Genomic DNA, 19905 nt, shown 5'->3' with positions numbered 1-19905 from the left:
TTTTCCTCACAGTTATGCAGGACCGAGTGAGATCATGTAGGTGGAGGTCCTTTAAAATTACTGTGTTCTGGAATGTGAGGCCCAGGTAGGTCTCCATTTCCCTCTATAGTTCTACCGGTTTTGGACAGCTTCCAAATACAACACTTCAGAAGAAAGGATTTCTTTTAAGGTGCATCTGATTACTTCCTATGTTCATCCACATGATTGATGGGATGATTTCTGTTCTCCAAACATCTACACAGCATGGAAAACAAAGCAACTCATTGTTACATTTGACTACATCCAGTTTCAAAGTAAGGATATGAACCCCTTCACTTTAAATGCCAGTGTCCCTTGACTCTGCCCGGTCCTGCAGGAACTGCTGTGTGTGCTAGGGCCTGCCAGTGGAGGCTTATCTTGATGTTTTCAAGACAGCACAAACTTTAGCTTGAGAGTTTGAGTTTGTTTCAATGTTACTTCCCTTTTATGTTTGTTTTAAAGTAATAACCATCCATTTGTCTCCTTCTCCTTCTCCTTTTCCTTCTCCTTCTTTAGCTTTGTGCTTTCCCTGGTGTTACACACCATTAAAATTGCATCTAGCTGGGCACAGTGGCACACACCTGTAATCCCAGTGGCTCAGGAGGCTGAGGCAGGAGGATCAAGAGTTCAAAACCTGTCTCAGCAACTGATTGAGGTCCTAAGCAACTCAGTGAGACCCTGTCTCTAAATAAAATACAAAATAGGGCTGGGGATGTGGCCCCCCAGTTCAATCCCTGGCACCGCCCCCCCCCAAAAAAAAAACTACATCTGTCTTTTACAAGACATCAGGCTCAAATTATGGAGTCGGGTGAATATTAGAACACTAACTGATATTTAGCAACCACTCTGTGCTTAATTTACACTTGTCACCCAATTTCTATAGGCATCTCACAGCAATCAATTAAAATCTATGTTTGAGATGAGGACACTGCGGCAGTTGTCCGAGATCATAACACCAGGACTGGTCCCAAGTCCTGTCTAACTTCAAACCCAAACTTTTTAAAAAATATATATATTTTTTGGGGGGGGCTGGGATTGTGGCTCAGCGGTAGAGCGCTTGCCTAGCACAGGCGAGACCCGGGTTCGATCCTCAGCACCACACAAAAATAAAAATAAAGACATTGTGTTGTGTCCATCTACACCTAAAAAATAAATATTTTTTAAAAATTTATTTTTTTAGTTGTAGTTGGACACAATACCTTTATTTCACTTATTTATTTTTATGTGGTGCTGAGGATCCAACCCAGGGTCTCGAACGTGCGAGGAGAGCGCTCTACTACTGAACCACAACCCCAGCCCCTCAAAGCCCAAAATTTTATTTTCAATTTTTGGTTTTGGTTTTGTCAGAGGATGAGAGAAACAGAGGTAAAAAAAAGATGGTACTTGATCAGGCATTTGGTATTATATGTTTAATTCTCTTAACCTAGACCTCATCATTCCTTCCTGTTATCACTTCAGTGCAGATTTTAATTCCTGAAAATGAACTTGTCAGCAGATCATTTTTCCTTTACATCTTTCTGGAACAATTCCAGATTTTTAAGATATTACAGATTAAGTATCTGCCTAAAGGCATTCCAGAAAGCAGACAGCCCAGAGAAGGCGTGGGGGATAAATTACATGAGTGAGTTCGTACAACACTGCTAATAAAACCTACTGCATGGGTAAAAGGCAAAGGGTATAATTTGCTGACAAGGTAGTTTAGTTCTGGCTACCAAGAATTAAAAACACAAAAAAGAAGAGGAGGAGGAGGAAGAGGAGGAGGAGGAGGAAGAAGAAATTATTTCTTTAAACTGCAAAAGGGAAAGAAGCCTACTCAAAGTGGAAATAAAAAAAGTTTCCAATGCTGAGAATTTATTTGTATAAACTCACAAAGAAAGAATCTCTTTTTGACTTTAAAGTATGTTTTCCTTGGACAATAAAATAAGATTACATTCTACATTGGTCAAATTTTAAATGTGATTAGAGTTTATAAAATACAAATCCTTGTAATCCCAGGAGGCTGAGGAAGGAGGATCAAAAAAAAGTTCCATGCCAGGCTGGCATTGTGGACAAAAAATAAATACAAATAATAAAAAAATTATACAAGTCTTACAATGTAGTAAACTTTTCCATTTCTCTCTCTCTCTCTCTCTCTCACACACACACACACACACACACACACACACACATATGTATACACACACACATATATGTTTTTCATTTTTCCTTTCGTTACTTTTCTCTCTGATGAGTAAATTCCTCTATGAGAGGTCCCTGTATGGAAAAGGAATAAAACTAGTCTCTGGATTCTAATGAATTTGATTTTTTAGGTTGACAGATGCAGAAAACGTCTTTTAAAAAAGCCCATATTAAGTCAAATGATTTAAGAACATAAAAGAAAATGTGACTTCTAGGATAAATTTTGGTGAACAAAAAGAGTGAAGTGCAGAAGTCATGATATACTTGCATATTTAAAAATTAGGCAAGCATTTTATTCAAGTGCAAGTTATTTCTAAAATATAGAACAGGGTTTCTTTGGGGGGAAATCTGCTTTCACAGAAAGCAGAGCACTGTTTATATTTTATCTATCCTTTCCTTCACACTCATTAACTGCCTCTTAAGTGAAGCAAAGTGGTGTGGGGGCTCAGAGGGTCGGCGAACTGATACTTGGAAAAAAAAATACCACTACAGGCTTTTCTGGGCGAGGTCAAGGCTAGAACGCAGGGTGCTGATGATACCTGGTTTAATGCACATCAAGAGCTATTTGTCTCATTGCTTTAGAGGGAAAATACCCTAATGCTAAAGTGTCCCTAGACGTAAGCAAGCAGAGTTTGGAGGCAGGAAAAGTGGCCGCCCTGGCCGGGCTCCGGGATGGCCCTCCTCCCTGCTCCTGGCCCCCGGGGCACCTGTTCCCCTGCCCCACCCCTGCTCCCCACTGCGGGCGGTCCCCGGACGGGGTGGCAGTATGAAGCGAGTGTTGTCCCTGACTGCGGGGCGCATCCCGGGAAGGCAGCGACGCCCTCCCCACCTGCGCAGGGGCGGCCGCAGTCACCCGCCCAGAGCCCGATGGGCGCGCCGCCAGGGCTGGGGAGGGGCCGCGCGGAAGGGTGGAGGGCGGAGGCCGGGCGCCGGGCAGGGCCCGGCTGTGCCTCGCGGGCAGCTGGGGCAGCTCAGGGGCCGCAGCTCTCCCTGGAGCAGAGAGCATTTGCCCTGAGGGTCCGACACATCGCAGGCGCCACCGGATCGCTGGCCATGAGGACCCTGTGGATGGCGCTGTGCGCGCTGGCGCATCTGTCGCCCGGGGCCCTAGCTGGCTGCGCCGAGGCGGGGCGCTGTTGCCCTGGTCGGGACCCCGCCTGCTTCGCCCGCGGCTGGAGGCTGGACAGGGTCTATGGGACCTGCTTCTGCGACCAAGCTTGCCGCCTCACGGGGGACTGCTGCTTCGACTACGCCAGGGCGTGCCCAGGTGGGTGGCTGGGCTCAGGGTGGGGGCGCCACCCCTTTGCCCGCAGCCAACCCGCACTGGGCCGGGCGCGGCGCCAAGGACCGCAACCCAGGAGCTGGTATTCCCCAGCCTCTTCCATTCTGGCCTGTCCACTCCATCTGTCCAAGTCCCCTCCCAGCCACCTCCATTCATACCCAGCTCAATACTCTCCACCTAGACAGCTCAAAGCACCCCTCCCCATCAGAGCCTGGATGAAAGGAGTTGGAGCCCTCTGCTCTTCTCCATGAAGGTTGCAGGGGGCCACCTCTGCTCTGGAATTGTGAGACTCAGGATCTCCATCTGGGTAGGGCCACATGGTGTCTGGAAAGATGGCGTTGACAGGCTCCAGCACCATGCCCTGGAGCAAGGCCAGACTCCACCTGTTATTCTTTTAACCCTCAGGGATTTTTTGAGCTGGTGAGTGGTAATAAGGGCAGGAAGGTGAGATTGCCCCACTTTGTGTCAAACTTACTCAGGGAGAGTGTTTTGCTCTGGAGAACAAGTTTTTGGAGGACTGAGGTTGTACTCACCTCTGGACCCTACCACATGGCATGGCCCTTTCCTCTTCGGAAATGTTCATTTTTCCTTTGGGTCAGCCCTTTTCATCTTTAAATTTCGACAGGATCTCACAGTTTCTTGCCTCTGCAGGAATCAATAAATGCTGGTTCAATTGAATTAAAAGGTAAAGGAAGAAATGGTATAGTATAGTGTTGCAGAACATGGTGTGCCTGAGAAAATCCAGCTCTTGAAGTAAAAGTAGTCCTGCTCCCTGCTCATCACATCACCCCAAAAGCCACACATAGGTTGGGGTTTGCATTCAAGAATCTCAGTGTGTGGAATCCTCCGTGTCTTCTAGGGAGAAGAACCCACAGGGCTGTGCCATCTTCCAAGAATTGGATGCCCAGTAGGAATGAGCACCCCTCCTCCCTCTTTGTTGCATGAGAAGGCTGCCAGCCCCTGGCGGTGCCTGTCACCTTAAAACATTAAGATTTGTTGACACTGGTTGAGAGCTAATGATGTACCCATGATAGTTATAGTTAATCTGTCCCCATGAAGAGTAATCTTTTTGATAAGCTTCTTTGCCTTTCTTGCTCCAAGGCCAGGGTATTTTACTATTAAAGGCCGGGAAGTCAGCTATTTAGGAAATGCAGTGCCCTCCTCAGGCCTGTCTCTGGCCCGTCCTTGGAGCATCCTAAACTCCTGTTTGCCTCCCTTACCTGGATAACTCCAGCAAAGCTTCTCTCACAACAGGATCACAGTCTCATGAAGGGCTTGCCTACATTTCAAAGTAATTACAGAATTTATGTAGCCCAGATGACGTGTCCAGGTCTGTGATAAGCACAGGGATGCAAAGAGGCAATCTCTGCTCCCTGGGAGCTCATAGTCTAGCCAGGAACACCTGTAACACTGCATGCAACATGCTCCGGTACAGTAGTCCCCCCTTATCTGCAGTGGATACATTCCAAGACTTCCAGTGGATGCCTAAAACTATGGATAGTAATGATGGCTACATATACTGGTTTTTTTTCTTATATGCCCTGCAGCACTGTCACATAGTAGGAGAGTTAATCTGTCCTTCCACTGTTTTATGCCCCAGGGCCTCCTTTGGGCTTCCTGAGTTACCCAGGGCCTCACTAAGTTTCTAAGGCTGGCTTTGGGCTTTGAACTTGCAATCCTCCTGCCTCAGCCTCTCAAGCTGCTGTGATTACAGGCATGTGCCACCACGCCCGGGTATATGGCTTTGATATACTGGAGAAAGACATGATTCACATCCCTGGAGGGACAGTGTGAGATTAAATGCTATTTACAGTAGCTTGCAATTTCAAATTTATGAATTGCTTATTTCTGGAATTTTCCATTTGATAGTTTCAGATAGCAGTTGACCATGGGTGATTGAAACAACAGGAAGTGAAACTGGGAATAAGGGGGGAGCGGAAACCGCTGCCAAAAGGGGTGATCTATGAGGAAAAACTTAGAAGACCTGAAGAATGCCAAGAAGACTTCCCAGAGGAAGTCCTGGATGACCTAGTCAGGATAATAAATAAGAGGTCTCCAGGGAAAGGTTGGGGGTGCTGCTCTGGGAGGGAAGCTTAACACTTCTGTCCAGCAGGTAAGGGTGCAGGGCAATCTGTGCCAGGTCCTGTCCTAGACCCTGAAACTAAAACAGTGAACAGGACAGAGGGTGGATGCAGCCAGATCTGGAGAATTTCAGCACCTGAGAGGGATGGGTTAAAATGAAGTAAGTGTGGAGAGAGGGACTTACTTTCTAAGGAGACCTAACAGTGCTAACAGGATTCACAGAGCCCTCAAAGTCTTCATTACACACACACACACACACACACACACACACACACACACACAAATGCAATCACACCCCTACCTTATTTTCAGTCTAGGAGGTAGAAATAGTAGGACCAAGTGTGAGTTATTTTGGAGTAGGGATTTATAGGGTAAGTACAGAAGAGATAAGCAATCTTGCCATCTCCTAAAGAACTCAAAACAAATCACTGCAAGCTGCCAGCCTGGGAGAAGGGCTGTGAGTGGTAGATAAAAGAACCAAAGCCAGAAAAGGAAATGGTATCTTTAAAGGAGCAGGGATCCGTACCTGTGTTCTCCCAGGGTGTCAACAGAGGACCTTGCAGACCTAGATAAGAGAGAAGCAGACTCAGCACTGAAAAGGCTCCTGATGTAAACTCTCTGCAGTTGAAGTTCCTTGTAAAGGGGAGAAGAAAACAGAGATGGTCAGAAGCTGGCCACTTGCTGAAAATAGGGCCCACACTCCTCTGCCCTGCATCAGCACAACTGGGCTCTCAGCTGGGTCACCACAGGCCTGCCTCCCAGGTCCAGAGCTGACTGACAGTTGGGAGCCCACTCAGAAGCAAGATGTAGAATGAAGGCTTCCATTCTTACAGAACAATTCCCTCTGAATATTTACTGTATACTTGTGATTATTTTTTCCTCCCAGAAATAATCCAAATGCAGCATTTTCCCCCCTAAAGTCAGAGAATATTGGGTTCAATCTTTTACCCTGCCACCTACTGTCTCTATGACTTTGGAGAATGTATGTCTGCCTCTTGGGGCACAAAGTGTCTCTCTCTCTCTTTTTTTGTACTGGAGATTGAAGCCAGGGGTGCTTAACCATATCCCCAGCCATATATATATATTTTTTTTGGGGGGGGGGGGCGACAGGATCTTGCTGAGTTACTTAGGGCCTCATTAATTTGCTGAGACTGGCTTTGAACTCAAAATCCTCCTGCCTCAACCTCTAAAGCCACTGGGATTACAGGCGTGCACCACTGTACCCAGCTAAAGTACCTCATTGGGGAATGATAAGACCACCATGTGGGACTATCAAGTGGACAGAAGGAGATAATATCAAAAGTGCCAGGGACCTGGCATATGGTAGGCACTTGGGTAACAAATATATCATTGGTCAGCTCTTATCATCAGTGGGCATGGATTAAAACATTTTATTTCATTAAATATGTATTCAATAAATTTATAACAATATAGTGTAGTCATTTGTATTAGTTTAAATAATAAGTATCTTTTATTGAACTCCCACCAAGTGCTAGGTACTGACATACTTATGCAATCTTCCCAAAATTTCTGTAAGAAAGACAAGTCTGGTCCACAATCCCAAAATCCAAAAAAAAAAAAAAAAAAAAAAAAAAAAGATAATCAAAGTCTAAAAAGTGCTAAAACTTGAAAGTTTTTTTTTTCATCAGTCATTTGGTACCAAAACTCTCACCTTCCCTGAACTGATGAGGAGAAGACTATTGATAATCTTTTTTCTATCCCATTATAGTATAAATATATTTTGCCTCAAAAATATTAACATATTCTGCAAGGATCTACCCTAGCTCTGCTGGGGAGAGGGGATATGCAGATTCTACATCTAAGAAATCCTGAATTCTGAAACTCATCTGCTTCTAGGATTTGGGAAAAGAAATGGGCCTGTATTAGCATTTTAAAAAAAGCAGTAGCTGAGACTTTCCAAGGGTTCCCATTACTCAAGTTCAAATGAATGAGCAGTAGAACTAGGAACTTGAACTCACGACTGTTTGATTTCAAGTTGCCACTGGCCACATCTGTTAGTGAAAATTCATGATTATTATATATTACTAGATAAAGCAAAGGTTACCTAGGAGTCCCCATTCACTCTCCATACACAGAAACTTTCAGTGTCTTAGAATCTGTCTTCCTTCTTACCCAAGGTTATAGAACTCATTACTGATGCCCAAAGCCTTTTTGTTTTTTAACCTGAATTTATTAAAGCCTTTAAACCTAACAATTGATTGTCCTAGGTAGGGACTGGTTGGAAACAATGTCAGTGTCATAAAAACAGTTATGTAGATTTTAAGTATACTTTTTAAAAGTTTTTAAAATTTATTTATTTAAGTATATATGACAGCAGAACTCATTTTGATTCATTGTACACAACTGCAGCACAACTTTTCATTTTTCTGTTATAGGATGTAGCGTCGCACCATATGTGCAGTCATAAATATACCTGGGGTAATGATGTCCATCTCATTCCACCATCTTTCCTACCCTACACATCCTCCGCACCTCTCCCTCCCTTTTGTCCAAAGTTCCTCCATTTTTTTCCATGCCCCACCCCACCCTCCACCATTATGGATCAACATCCACTTATCAGAGAACATTCGGCCTTTGGTTTTTTGGAATTGGTTTACTTCACTTAGCATGATATTCTCCAACCCCATCCATTTACCTACAAATGCCATGATTTTATTCTCTTTTATTGCTGAGTAATATTCCATTGTGTATATATGCCACAGTTTCTTTATCCATTCATCTACTGAAAGGCATTTAGGTTGCTTGCACAATTTAGCTATTGTGAATTGAGCTGCTATAAACATTGATGTGGCTGCATTACTATAGTATTCTCATTTTAAGTCCTTTGGATATAGACCAAGGAGTGGGATAGCTGGGTCAAATGGTGGTTCCATTCCAAGTTTTCTAAGGAATCTCCTGAGATTACATTCAATGTGAATGGAAAATGTATCTGGGTCAGTATTAACTAAACCTGTTTTACTTCTGTCCTTTCTGATTTTTCTTCATCTTGATAAACAGATTTAGGAGGTGGTGGCTGAGATGGAATACACTTCTTTTTCTAATTTGAAAGGTTTATTTTTGTTCTTCTCATGTAAAAATAAAAAATGTTATTGGATTCACAGAATAACTAAACTGTCAAAGAAATCTGTTTTGAATTGAATTATCTCAGAAAACCTCATTATGATGATAACATGGGTTTAACACCAATAATGTACTGCAAGTCCCTTTCCTCTACCAAAAAACTAACAAGATTAAAAATTCTGCACTGAGAGCTGAGCATGGTGGCACAGCCTGTAATTCCAGCAGTTTGGGAGGCTGAGGCAAGGAGGATCACAAGTTCAGGAACTTAGTGAGACCCTAGGCAACTTAGCAAGACCCTGTCTCAAAATAAAAATAAAAATAATAATAAAATAAAAGAGTCAAAGGCTGTAGCTCAGTGGTTAAGCACCCCTGGGTTCAATCCTGGGTACTTAAAAAAAAAATCTGCATTGGCTGTGCTTGACCAGGGATAGGTAGAAAAGGGAACAGATCCAAGTTTCTCTATCATGAAAGAACTTCTTGGAAGACTTGCTTACTATATGCATAATAACACCAATTTCTAATTCACCAGTTGGGCATCTTAGATTTTCATGCTAAGATGGTCAAAACAATAGGTTGGTTTGGATCATTGACAGCAATTGAAAGAGCAATAATTAACTCAAATAGGGCAGGAAAAAAAAATAAGTAGCCCCTATGGAACAGTGTCTTCTCTTAGATTCATGAGGAGTGCAGAAAATAAACTGGTCGAAATATGAGGACATTATTTCTGGAGGGAACAGGGCCATGGTGCTCTAACGCTCACCCAAAGGAAGGGCCTGCAGTCTGTGATGATTTAGAAAGCTGAGGCTTTACAAGAGCTGGAACAGCCTGAGAGGCCTTGTTGGCTTCCTCTGCCTTTGAGGAAAAAAAAATGAGCAGGATCTAGAGCCAGTATTCAAAGCACCTTGGCATAACAACACTTAGGTGCAGCCCCTGGCCATGCAGCCAAGTGGGAGAAGTTGGATGCCCACCAGCACTGATAACATCCCAAGCACTTGCCCAAGCACTTCACAGCAATTAACTTGCTCCCAACTTGCTCAAGTTGATCTCTTTTTTAGTCTCATTTTTATGGGCAAGGTAACCAAGGCACAGAGAGGTTAGGTGACTTGTCAAAAGTCACATCACTACTGGGCACGGAGGCACATGTTTGCAGTCTTAAGCTATCTGGGAGGCTGAAGCAAGAAGATCACAAGTTCAAGGCCAGTCCCAGCAACTTAGCAAGACTCTAAGCAACTTAGGGAGATCCTGTCTCAAAATAATAAAAAGGGCAGGGGATGTGGCTCAATGATCAAGTGCCCCTGGGTTCAATTCCCAGAAGCAACAACATCAACAATAACAAAAAAGAAAGAAGTGCCATCATTAACAGATGATGGAGACTTGAAGCCAGGAAATCCCTATCTTGGGCCCACACCTTTTAAACACTATGTTTTTCTGCCTCAAAGAAATGAGCTTTATGAGACGCTGTGTACTTGGCAGGGTAGGCTCCAATTTAATACCAGTGGAGAGGGTGAGCCATCTCTCCATTGACTTTGTGCTCCTTGAAGGTAGTGTCCTGTTCTTCTTTGTAACCCCCTCACCCTTGTTTTTGGTGCTAGTGATTGAACTCTAGACCTCATGCATGCTAAGCCATGCTCTACTGCTGAGCTGTACCCCAGCCTTGTTTGTAACTCCTGATGGTCTCATCAGGCCTCTTAATGTTTGTCAAAAGAACATGCCACTCATTCCACCTACGGGATGTTGTCTGTGGCTTCAGAGAGCACTGCTATCTGGGGTGGAACCACAGTTCCTTTTAAAAATGACATTTTCCTTCCCTTGACCACAAAATCCATATTTATTGCAGATAATTTGAAAAACATAGGAATACACAGAAGAAGATAACAACTCACTTGGAAACCTGCTATGGGGCAGGGGGAATGAATCATCATCATTATTATTTTTATTGGTATCTCCTTTTCCTTTTTCTTTTCGAGGTTCATATGGTATGTGAGATTCTATTGGTTTAGCTGGGCAAGGTGATGCATGCTTGTAATTCCAGCAACTTGAACAGCTGAGGCAGGAGGCTCACAAGCTGGAGGCCAGCTTAAGCAATTCAGCAAGACCTTGTCTGCTAATATCTCAACTAATATCTCAAAAGAAAAATAAAAACCTATTGGGGGTCAACAACATGATTTCTGCCAGAGGAAAAAAAAATACTTGATCATTTTATTGGAGGTTTTTAAGGGATAAATAGGCCTTTAGGTGATGTAGTTTCACTCAATTTTCAGAGAAACTTTGACAAGATTGTACTGAAAAGGATATACATATACATAGAGAAAAAGGCAGATGACAGGTGTTTAAAGTTGGGACACCATGAGAGGTGTAAGTGTGTGTGTGTGCTGGGAGATAAAGATGTTTAGTTTCTCTTCCATAGAATGTCAAGAAGCAATAGCTATGTATAAATGGGTACTGCTCTGAGTGAGGTGTAGAAAGAGTATTTCCATAAGAACAATTAGGACTATTTGAACTTAACAAAACTTAACAACTTGAGGAAGAAAGCACTTGATCGTGGGTGGCCTTAAACTTGGTGGCAAAAAGCCAAGCAGGCAGGGCTAGATTACAAAGGAGAGTTCTTGAGTCTCTGTGATTAAACAAGGAGACACTGCTACATGAAAACAAGAACAAGGCCTTTCAATGAGGAAGAAATAAGCCAAATGATATTTATAAAATTAAGGGCTCTTCTCTGGCTAGCAGCTTGATTTGTTGCTCTGTGTGTGTGGGGGGGGGGGGGGCAGGGAGTGTTTGGGGGTATATTTGGCATTATCAGGAAAAAAACATGAGAAAAACTTTATTAAAATTGCCCTTTGGTAGCCAAAGACAGAATAGTGTGTCCAGTCTTACTGGCACAAGTCACTGAGCTGCGATGGACTTGGAGAAAGCCCAGTGTTAACTGTGAGGCAGGACGTGTCCACAGAAAGATGGGGTCAGAACTGGAGCCATGCACCTGATCTGCCCTGCTAGGAGGGAAGAGGACATAGAGAAACAGTCAGACCAGGATTGGAACCAATAAGATAAACAATTTTGTCTTTTCACCTTTTCTGAAACTCTTTTTTTTTATTTTTTATTTTTATAATTAGATGAACACAATATCTTTATTTGAGTTTTATGTGGTGCCGAGGATCAAACCCAGTGCCTCAAATGTGCTAGGCAAATGCTCTACCAACTGAGCTATAACCCCAGCCTTCTGAAACACTTGAGTGAGGAAAATTCAGATAAAAATAAAGTAAACACTACTTCATGTCACAGATAATATAATGAAAAGAGTTTGACTTTCAAGATATACTGGCAGGTAATATAAATGGATTAGAAAGGATTTGAAAGGGGCTGGGGTTGTGGCTCAGTGGTAGAGTACTTGCCTCACATGTGAGAGGCACTGAGTTCCATTCTCAGCACCACATATAACTAAGTAAATAAAATAAAGGTCCAATCACAACTAAAAAAAATTAAAAAAATAAGAAAAGAAAGGATTGGAAATACCTGGACTCCTGGGGGTCAGAAGAGGTTGAAATCTCCCTGACCTTAAGGCACAGAAAACAGTGCTCCTTCCAGTGGGCACCCGTGGGGCCCAAGGTTGCCAGGAGAGCCTAGACTGATCAGGCCTGTGATTTTGGCTATGGGGGTTTCTGATTTGTGCCTGTACTTCCACTTCCTGTCCTTCCCTCTCTGGAGCCTCTGTTTGTGTTTGGCTTCCAATCAATGGGATAAGACAACCAGAGTCTGTTTAATGTAGAACATTATTTATGGAGGGGGACTTGCCCAGTGCCATTTCATTCATCTATTTAACAAATATTTATTGAGGACCTACCATGTGCTAGACACCAGGCATGAAATGAAAAATGATCTCAGTTCTCAGGGGGCAACAACCATAAATAAAACAAATATATAATTATAAAATTTGGAGCTGCTACAAGGCAACATTGAGCTCTAAAGTGAAATAATTGTGTGTGTGTGTGTGTGTGTGTGTGTGTGTGTGTGTTTTGAGGAGGCTAGGAGACTAGTTAGCCAAGTTGGCCAGAGAAAAACTCTGTAAAGGAAGCAGTTCACCTGAGATCTAAAGGATGAACTGTACTCAGCCGTGCCCAACATGGGAAGAATATTCTCTGAAGAATGAAAACATGGACAAAGATTCCAGGATATAAATAAACTTGTTTTGTTCAAGGGATGGAGGAGCCAATGTGGCTGGAGCAGAGGTGGGGCACAGGGGTGGCAGATGTGCGGAACCTCAAGTGGGACCTCAAGGGTCAGGAAGAGGCCAGGTCACACGGAGTCTGTAGCCCATAGCAGGGAATTTGGATTTCATTTTAAGTGAAATTCAAGGGCTGGGGACATAGCTCAGTGGTATAGTGTTTGCCTAGCATTCTCAAAGGCCTAGCTTTGATCCCCACCCGTTCAAAACCAAAGAAACCCTAATGAAATAAATGAGGGAGTTTATGAAGTAAATACTCCACCCCCAGAAGAGAAATCAGTGGTACAAATTTTAATGTAATTGAACTTGGATATGACTCACTATTCCTATTATTAGATCATGTGAAAATATATTCTTGCCAAGCATGATGGCGCATGACTGTAACCCCAGCTATTTGGGAGGTTGAGGCAGGAGGATTGCAAGTTGAAGGCTAGCCTCAGCAACTTAGTAAGCCCCTGTTTCAAAATAAAAAATAAGAAAGATTGGGGAAATAGCTCAATGGCAAAATTTCCCCCTCCCCCACAATCTCCAAAGGAGAAAAGAATGAAGAAAGGAAATAAATATATCCTACCTTTATGTTTAGGTTCATTGCTAGAATGTACAACTCACTTTTCTCTTCTTGGCCATTTTCCTGTGGCTGTGGTAGGGATATCTGATCACCAGAAAGCTCTTGAGGAAAGGAAACTAGTTGGCAAATCCAGAAGAATCTGATTCCCAGGCATAGATTACACTCCTGTAATCTGTTACTTGAGAGGCTGAGGCAGAAGGATTGCAAATTTGAGACCAGCCTAAGCAACTTAGATCCTGTCTTAAAATAAAAAGGGCCAGGGGCCCAGAGATATAACTCAGTGGCAGAGCATTTGTCTAGCATGCACAAGGTGTTGGGTTCAATCCCCTATACTAAAATGAAAAAGTCCAGAGAGAAGGACTCTATCATTCCTTACACCCTGGATCTGTCTATCATCTTATTGTCCAAAGAGCTAGGAGCCAGAGATGCCCACTAAGATTAGTAACAAGTAAGATGTGTTCTTTGTCTCTGTTCTCCACTCCCTTATAGCAAGCATTCTGTGGGGTCACGGCCCCCAGATAAATTACTTGCATTCAAATCCATATATTCTGGGCTGCTTCTGGGGAAACCTGAACATTAGCTTAACTTTAAACAAAGATGAAAAGAAAGTCACTGAGTTTTCTGGCACCCATTAACACCAGGTTTCCTTCCTGAGTCAAAGGCCTGAGTCATAACACTAGGTTACACAGCCTGACAGATTCCATTGATAGCAGGTGAAACTAAATGTGAAGATTGAGAAAGTCAGATTTTAAGAAAAAAACATTCTGATATGCTCTAAATAGATGTGATTTAGATAAGCTTTAGTGGGAAAGGGACAAAAAAAATAATGGGACAGTTCAAAAGGAAATGTGTGTCATAAAGCCGTAATATATGACTTGTGGTAATAAATCAATCAGAAGTTCCTTCCTAGCCCCTAACCTCTGTGACTAAAGACCTCTTGTGACCTACCACAGCTTGCAGTCCAAATAATCAAAAGTTCACAAGAGAATCACGGATAGAAGATTTGGTGTAGAAGAGAAATAAGTACCTGAGATAACCTTACAACGCAAAAATATTTTGTGCAATACGTCTTTATTTCTATGATTCTGTGTGAATTTTTCCCCATTTTGTTTTACAATGAAACCATTTTGATGTTGTTGTCTTGGACCCTAGAACTTTCTGATTGTCTTTATGGGCTTTTATTTTAACTTTTTGAGATTGGGTATCCCTATGTTGCCCAGATTCGTCTCAAACTCCTGAGCTCAAGTGATCCTCCTGCCTCAGCCTCTCAGGTAGCTGGGACTTGAACCACAGTTCCCTGCTCTTTACGGGGCTTTTAAAGAGATAAATTGGAAAAATAGGAAATAGCATTATGCCAAGGAAGAACCTTAATCAACAGGAATTGTTATAATGATGCAATGATTCCGTGTTTTTTGAGGGCTTCAATTCTGGGACCAAACCAAATAAAATAAATAAATATTGGACATGAGACACAAATGTTGAAATCCTAAGAGGCTAAATTCAGTCAGAATACGCACCCCACTATCATCTTTTGCCAAACGGCTAGAGACTAAGTCAAGGCCATATTACTAAATTCTGAGTTAAGGCTGTGGCAAAACTTTATTTTATAGTGATGCCAAATATTAATATTTGAAATAAATGCATTTTAAAAATACAAATATAATACCAGGTGTGATGGCATTATACACCTATAATCCCAGCGACTCCAGAAATTGAGACAGGAGGATTACACGTTAGAAGCCAGCCTCAGAAATTTAGGGAGGTCCTGAGCAATTTAGAAAGACCCTGTCTCAAAATAAAAAATAAAAAGGGCTGACGATGTAATTCGGTGGCAAAGCACCCATGAGTTCAACCTCCAGATCCCCACTATTTTATATATATATATATATATATATATATATATATATATATATATATATATATATATATATATATATAATCTTGTTGTTGTGTTGTTTATCCTCGTGTCCAACATTTCAGGACATCAGGACATCAGGGCAGGACTACCTAGACTTAGGGAGGAAGTGGGCGCACAGCAGTGGTGAGGTAAGGACAAAAAATGTCCTTCTCAATCAGTACCCAGCCTAGGGGTCTCTTTAAATGTCTTCTTGTCCAATGGTTCAATGAAATGGTGTCATGAAAATTAAAAGGGTGGGGTCAACAAAAGATGACCACAGCAGGGAAGTGACTTGTTAGTGATTTTCCTAAGGATGTAGATACGTGGTGGATATTGGGGATGAATACTAATATGGCTCATTCTTGCTTCTGTAGATAGTTGTCCTGATACCAATGGGCATGTATTTATGTATTTAGTTACTGGGGTTTGAACCCAGGGGCATTTTACCACTGAGCTCTATGCCCAGCCCTTTTTTTTTTTTTTTTTTTTGAAACAAAGTCTAAGTTTCTTAGTCTGGACTGGAACTTTCCATCCTCCTGCTTCAGCTTCCCAAGTGGCTGGGATTATAGGTGTGTGCCACCATGCCCAGCTACCTATGAGTTTTTAGATGATAATGAAATTATGTTTTAAAATAGCATTAAAACACGTGAATTACTAATAGATGTTTATGTTGGGAGAACTTCTTTCACATCAGGGGTAAATATGTGTTGACAAATATGTCCTCCCCAACTATGAACCTTAAACTAATCTGTTGAAAGGCAAAATAAGTTTTCACATATGAACTGCTAGAAGTCCAAATTAAGGTTTCAAAGAAGTCAGAGTGTATGAACTTGAAATATAACAGTGGTAGGGAAAATGGGTTTCACTTTGTGGAGAGATTTGGCATCTACTTCAGGGCACATCTGTCTTTTTTTTTTTTTTCCTTATATTTCATTTCAAGTCCTGAAATAACTCAATTTAAAAACTCATTGCCGTCTTTTAAAAAGACTCATTATGGTGAAAGACTTATACAATGAAAACTACAGAACCCTAAAGAGAGAAATTGAAGAACATCTTAGAAGATGGAAAAATATACCCTGTTCATGGATAGGCAGAACTAACATCATCAAAATGGCGATATTACCAAAAGTTCTCTATAGGTTTAATGCAATGCCAATCAAAATCCCAACGGCATTTCTTGTAGAAATAGAGAAAGCAATCATGAAATTCATATGGAAAAACAAAAGACCCAGAATAGCAAAAACAATGCTAAGCAGGAAGTGTGAATCAGGCGGTATAGCGATACCAGACTTCAAACTATACTACAGAGCAATACTAACAAAAACAGCATGGTACTGGTACCAAAACAGGCGGGTGGACCAGTGGTACAGAATAGAGGACACAGAGACTAATCCACAAAACTACAACTATCTTATATTTGATAAAGGGGCTAAAAGCATGAAATGGAGGAAGGATAGCATCTTCAACAAATGGTGCTGGGAAAACTGGAAGTCCATATGCAACAAAATGAAACTGAATCCCTTTCTCTCGCCATGCACAAAAGTTAACTCAAAATGGATCAAGGAGCTTGATATCAAACCAGAGACAAGGCATCTGATAGAAGAAAAAGTTGGCTACGACCTACATACTGTGGGGTCGGGCTCCAAATTCCTCAATAGGACACCCATAGCACAAGAGTTAATATCTAGAATCAACAAATGGGACTTACTCAAACTAAAAAGTTTTTTCTCAGCAAAAGAAACAATAAGAGAGGTAAATAGGGAGCCTACATCATGGGAACAAATCTTTACTCCTCACACTTCAGATAGAGCCCTAATATCCAGAGTATACAAATAACTCAAAAAATTAGACAATAAGATAACAAATAACCCAATCAACAAATGGGCCAAGGACCTGAACAGACACTTCTCAGAGGAGGATATACAATCAATCAACAAGTACATGAAAAAATGCTCACCATCTCTAGCAGTCAGAGAAGTGCAAATCAAAACCACCCTAAGATACCATCTCATTCCAGTAAGATTGGCAGCCATTATGAAGTCAAACAACAAGTACTGGTGAGAATGTGGGGAAAAGGGTACACTTGTACATTGTTGGTGGGACTGCAAATTGGTGCAGCCAATTTGGAAAGCAGTATGGAGATTTCTTGGAAAGCTGGGAATGGAACCACCATTTGACCCAGCTATTGCCCTTCTCGGTCTATTCCCTAAAGACCTAAAAAGAGCATGCTACAGGGACACTGCTACATCGATGTTCATAGCAGCACAATTCACAATAGCAAGACTGTGGAAGCAACCTAGATGCCCTTCAATAGATGAATGGATTAAAAAATGTGACATTTATACACAATGGAGTATTACTCTGCATTAAAAAATGACAAAATCGGGGCTGGGAATGTGGCTCAAGCGGTAGCGCGCTCGCCTGGCATGCGTGCGGCCCGGGTTCGATCCTCAGCACCACATACAAACAAAGATGTTGTGTCTGCTGAGAACTAAAAAAAAAAAGTAAGTAAATAAATAAAATTTTTTAAAAAATGACAAAATCATAGAATTTGGAGGGAAATGGATGGCATTAGAGCAGATTCTGCTAAGTGAAGCTAGCCAATCCCTAAAAAACAAATGCCAAATGTCTTCTTTGATATAAGGAGAGTAACTAAGAACAGAGTAGGGAAGAAGAGCATGAGAAGAAGACTAACATTAAACAGGGATGAGAGGTGGGAGGGAAAGGGAGAGAGAAGGGAAATTGCATGGAAATGGAAGGAGACCCTCAGGGTTATACAAAATTACATATAAGAGGAAGTGAGGGGAAAGGGAAAAATAATACAAGGGGGAGAAATGAATTACAGTAGAGGGGGTAGAGAGAGAAGAGGGGAGGGGAGGGGAGGGGAGGGGGGATAGTAGAGGATAGGAAAGGCAGCAGAATACAACAGACATGAGTATGTCAATATGTAACTCAATGGAAGTGTAACTGATGTGATTCTGCAATCTGTATACGGGGTAAAAATGGGAGTTCATAACCCACTTGAATCAAAGTGTGAAATATGATATATCAAGAACTATGTAATGTTTTGAACAACCAATAAAAAAAATAAAAAAATAAATAAAAAGACTCATTAGAATTTTCAATGGGAAAGTTAAATGTGAAACCAATTGATTTTAAAGTCCTGGAGAGGAAATTGGAATTTTAAATTCTGTCTTCAGATTTGGTTAGTGAACTTGAGAACAAAATAAAAGAGACTGGTTTGATTTGTCTATTTAGGTGAATTCTAAAACATGTCATTGGACTCCAGGGAACAGCCTAGCACATGGCTGGCTGCTATAGGCCAGCAGGGCCCTGAATTCTACCAAATGCTTGAGAAACATAACTAATGGAAAGAACTAGCCTTTAGGGCTAAGTCAAGACTGACTGTACCTCTCTGTGAACGACTGTGAATACTCTACTTTTCTGGGTCTTGGTTACTCATCTCCAAACTCCAGCTCTCACATAAGAGTCTGTGAGCTATTGGGGGAGGCGGGGTTCCATCTGAGAAAGTGAGAGAAGTCTTAAATTATAGAGGTCCCTGTGTGTGGCCTTAAGCCTTGTATCTTATGGAGACACATTTGCAGAGAAGAATTGACATGGCTAAGTATTCAGATTATTGGTAAGTAAAGTACCTCTTATTTTTATACTCCTCCCCATGTTTTCTATAAAGAATATGTTTTTTTATGATACTAAAATGTCTAGGTGGAGGAATGTGGGGGTGGAGAAAGGATGACTACCGGTACAGGGGTACAGTTAGGAGAAATAATTTTTAATGTTCTGTAGCACACAGTAGGGCAACTGAGGTTGGCAACAATTAATCACATATTTCAATGGAGGTAGTCGAGAGGATTTTGAATGTTCCCAACACAAAGAAATGACAAATGTGTCAGGTGATGTATCTGCCAATTACCCAGATGTGATCATTACACCTTATCTAATACATCACTGCGATATCACACTGTACCTTATAAATATGTACAAGTGAAATGATCTGAAAAGGGGAAAATGTTACAGGCAGGGGCATATAAAGTTAATATTAAAAACAAGACAGAAGCAAAGATCTTATCTAACCCTAGCAGTATGAGGAAGTTCCCTGAAGGAATTTACCTGGCCGCGTGTCTCTGGCTCAGACACACCTTCAGGATGGGGCGGGGGGGCGGGGCTCCCCCTCCCCCGCCCGCCTCTCCATTATCAGTTCCCCATCAGCGCGGGGCGGAGGCGATGCTCTGCGTCTTCCTCCTGATACCCAGGCCCGGGTCAAGGTGAAGTTGACGTGGGCTAAGCTCGACTGTTGGTGTTGGCCGGAGCAGCCCTGCAGGGGGCTGGGTTTACTCAGGGGCGCGTCCCGTTGTGCTGTCTTCCAGCTCGCCCGTGCTTCGTGGGGGAGTGGAGCCCCTGGAGTGGCTGCGCGGACCAGTGCAAGCCGACCATCCGCGTGCGCAGGCGCTCGGTGCGCCAGGAGCCCCAGAACGGAGGGGCGCCCTGCCCGCCCCTGGAGGAGAGAGCCGGCTGCCTGGAGTACGCCACGCGGCAGGGCCAGGACTGCGCGCACGCCTTCG

General features: G+C 42.4%; 1 protein-coding gene across 2 annotated transcripts in view; it reads left to right on the top strand.

Annotated features, from left to right (window-relative positions):
- Positions 1-3096: 3096 nt before the first annotated feature.
- Positions 3097-19905, top strand: part of SBSPON (somatomedin B and thrombospondin type 1 domain containing) — a 38233-nt gene continuing 21424 nt past the window's right edge. The window contains exons 1-2 of one of the 2 annotated variants that reach the window (XM_081266421.1): positions 3097-3463; positions 19711-19905. In XM_081266421.1, coding sequence (XP_081122547.1) covers positions 3250-3463; positions 19711-19905 — 409 coding nt within the window. In that variant the 5' untranslated portion in view covers positions 3097-3249. Of the gene's footprint in view, positions 3464-19682 lie in introns of both variants that reach the window. The other variant, XM_081266422.1, reaches the window with a different exon arrangement.

The sequence above is a fragment of the Spermophilus citellus genome (genome assembly GCF_964194105.1).
Source record: "Spermophilus citellus genome assembly, chromosome: 14".
Classification (NCBI taxonomy): domain Eukaryota; kingdom Metazoa; phylum Chordata; class Mammalia; order Rodentia; family Sciuridae; genus Spermophilus; species Spermophilus citellus.
The sequence above is the reverse complement of the archived record's forward strand: the minus strand, read 5'-3'. Positions and strand labels throughout refer to the sequence as shown.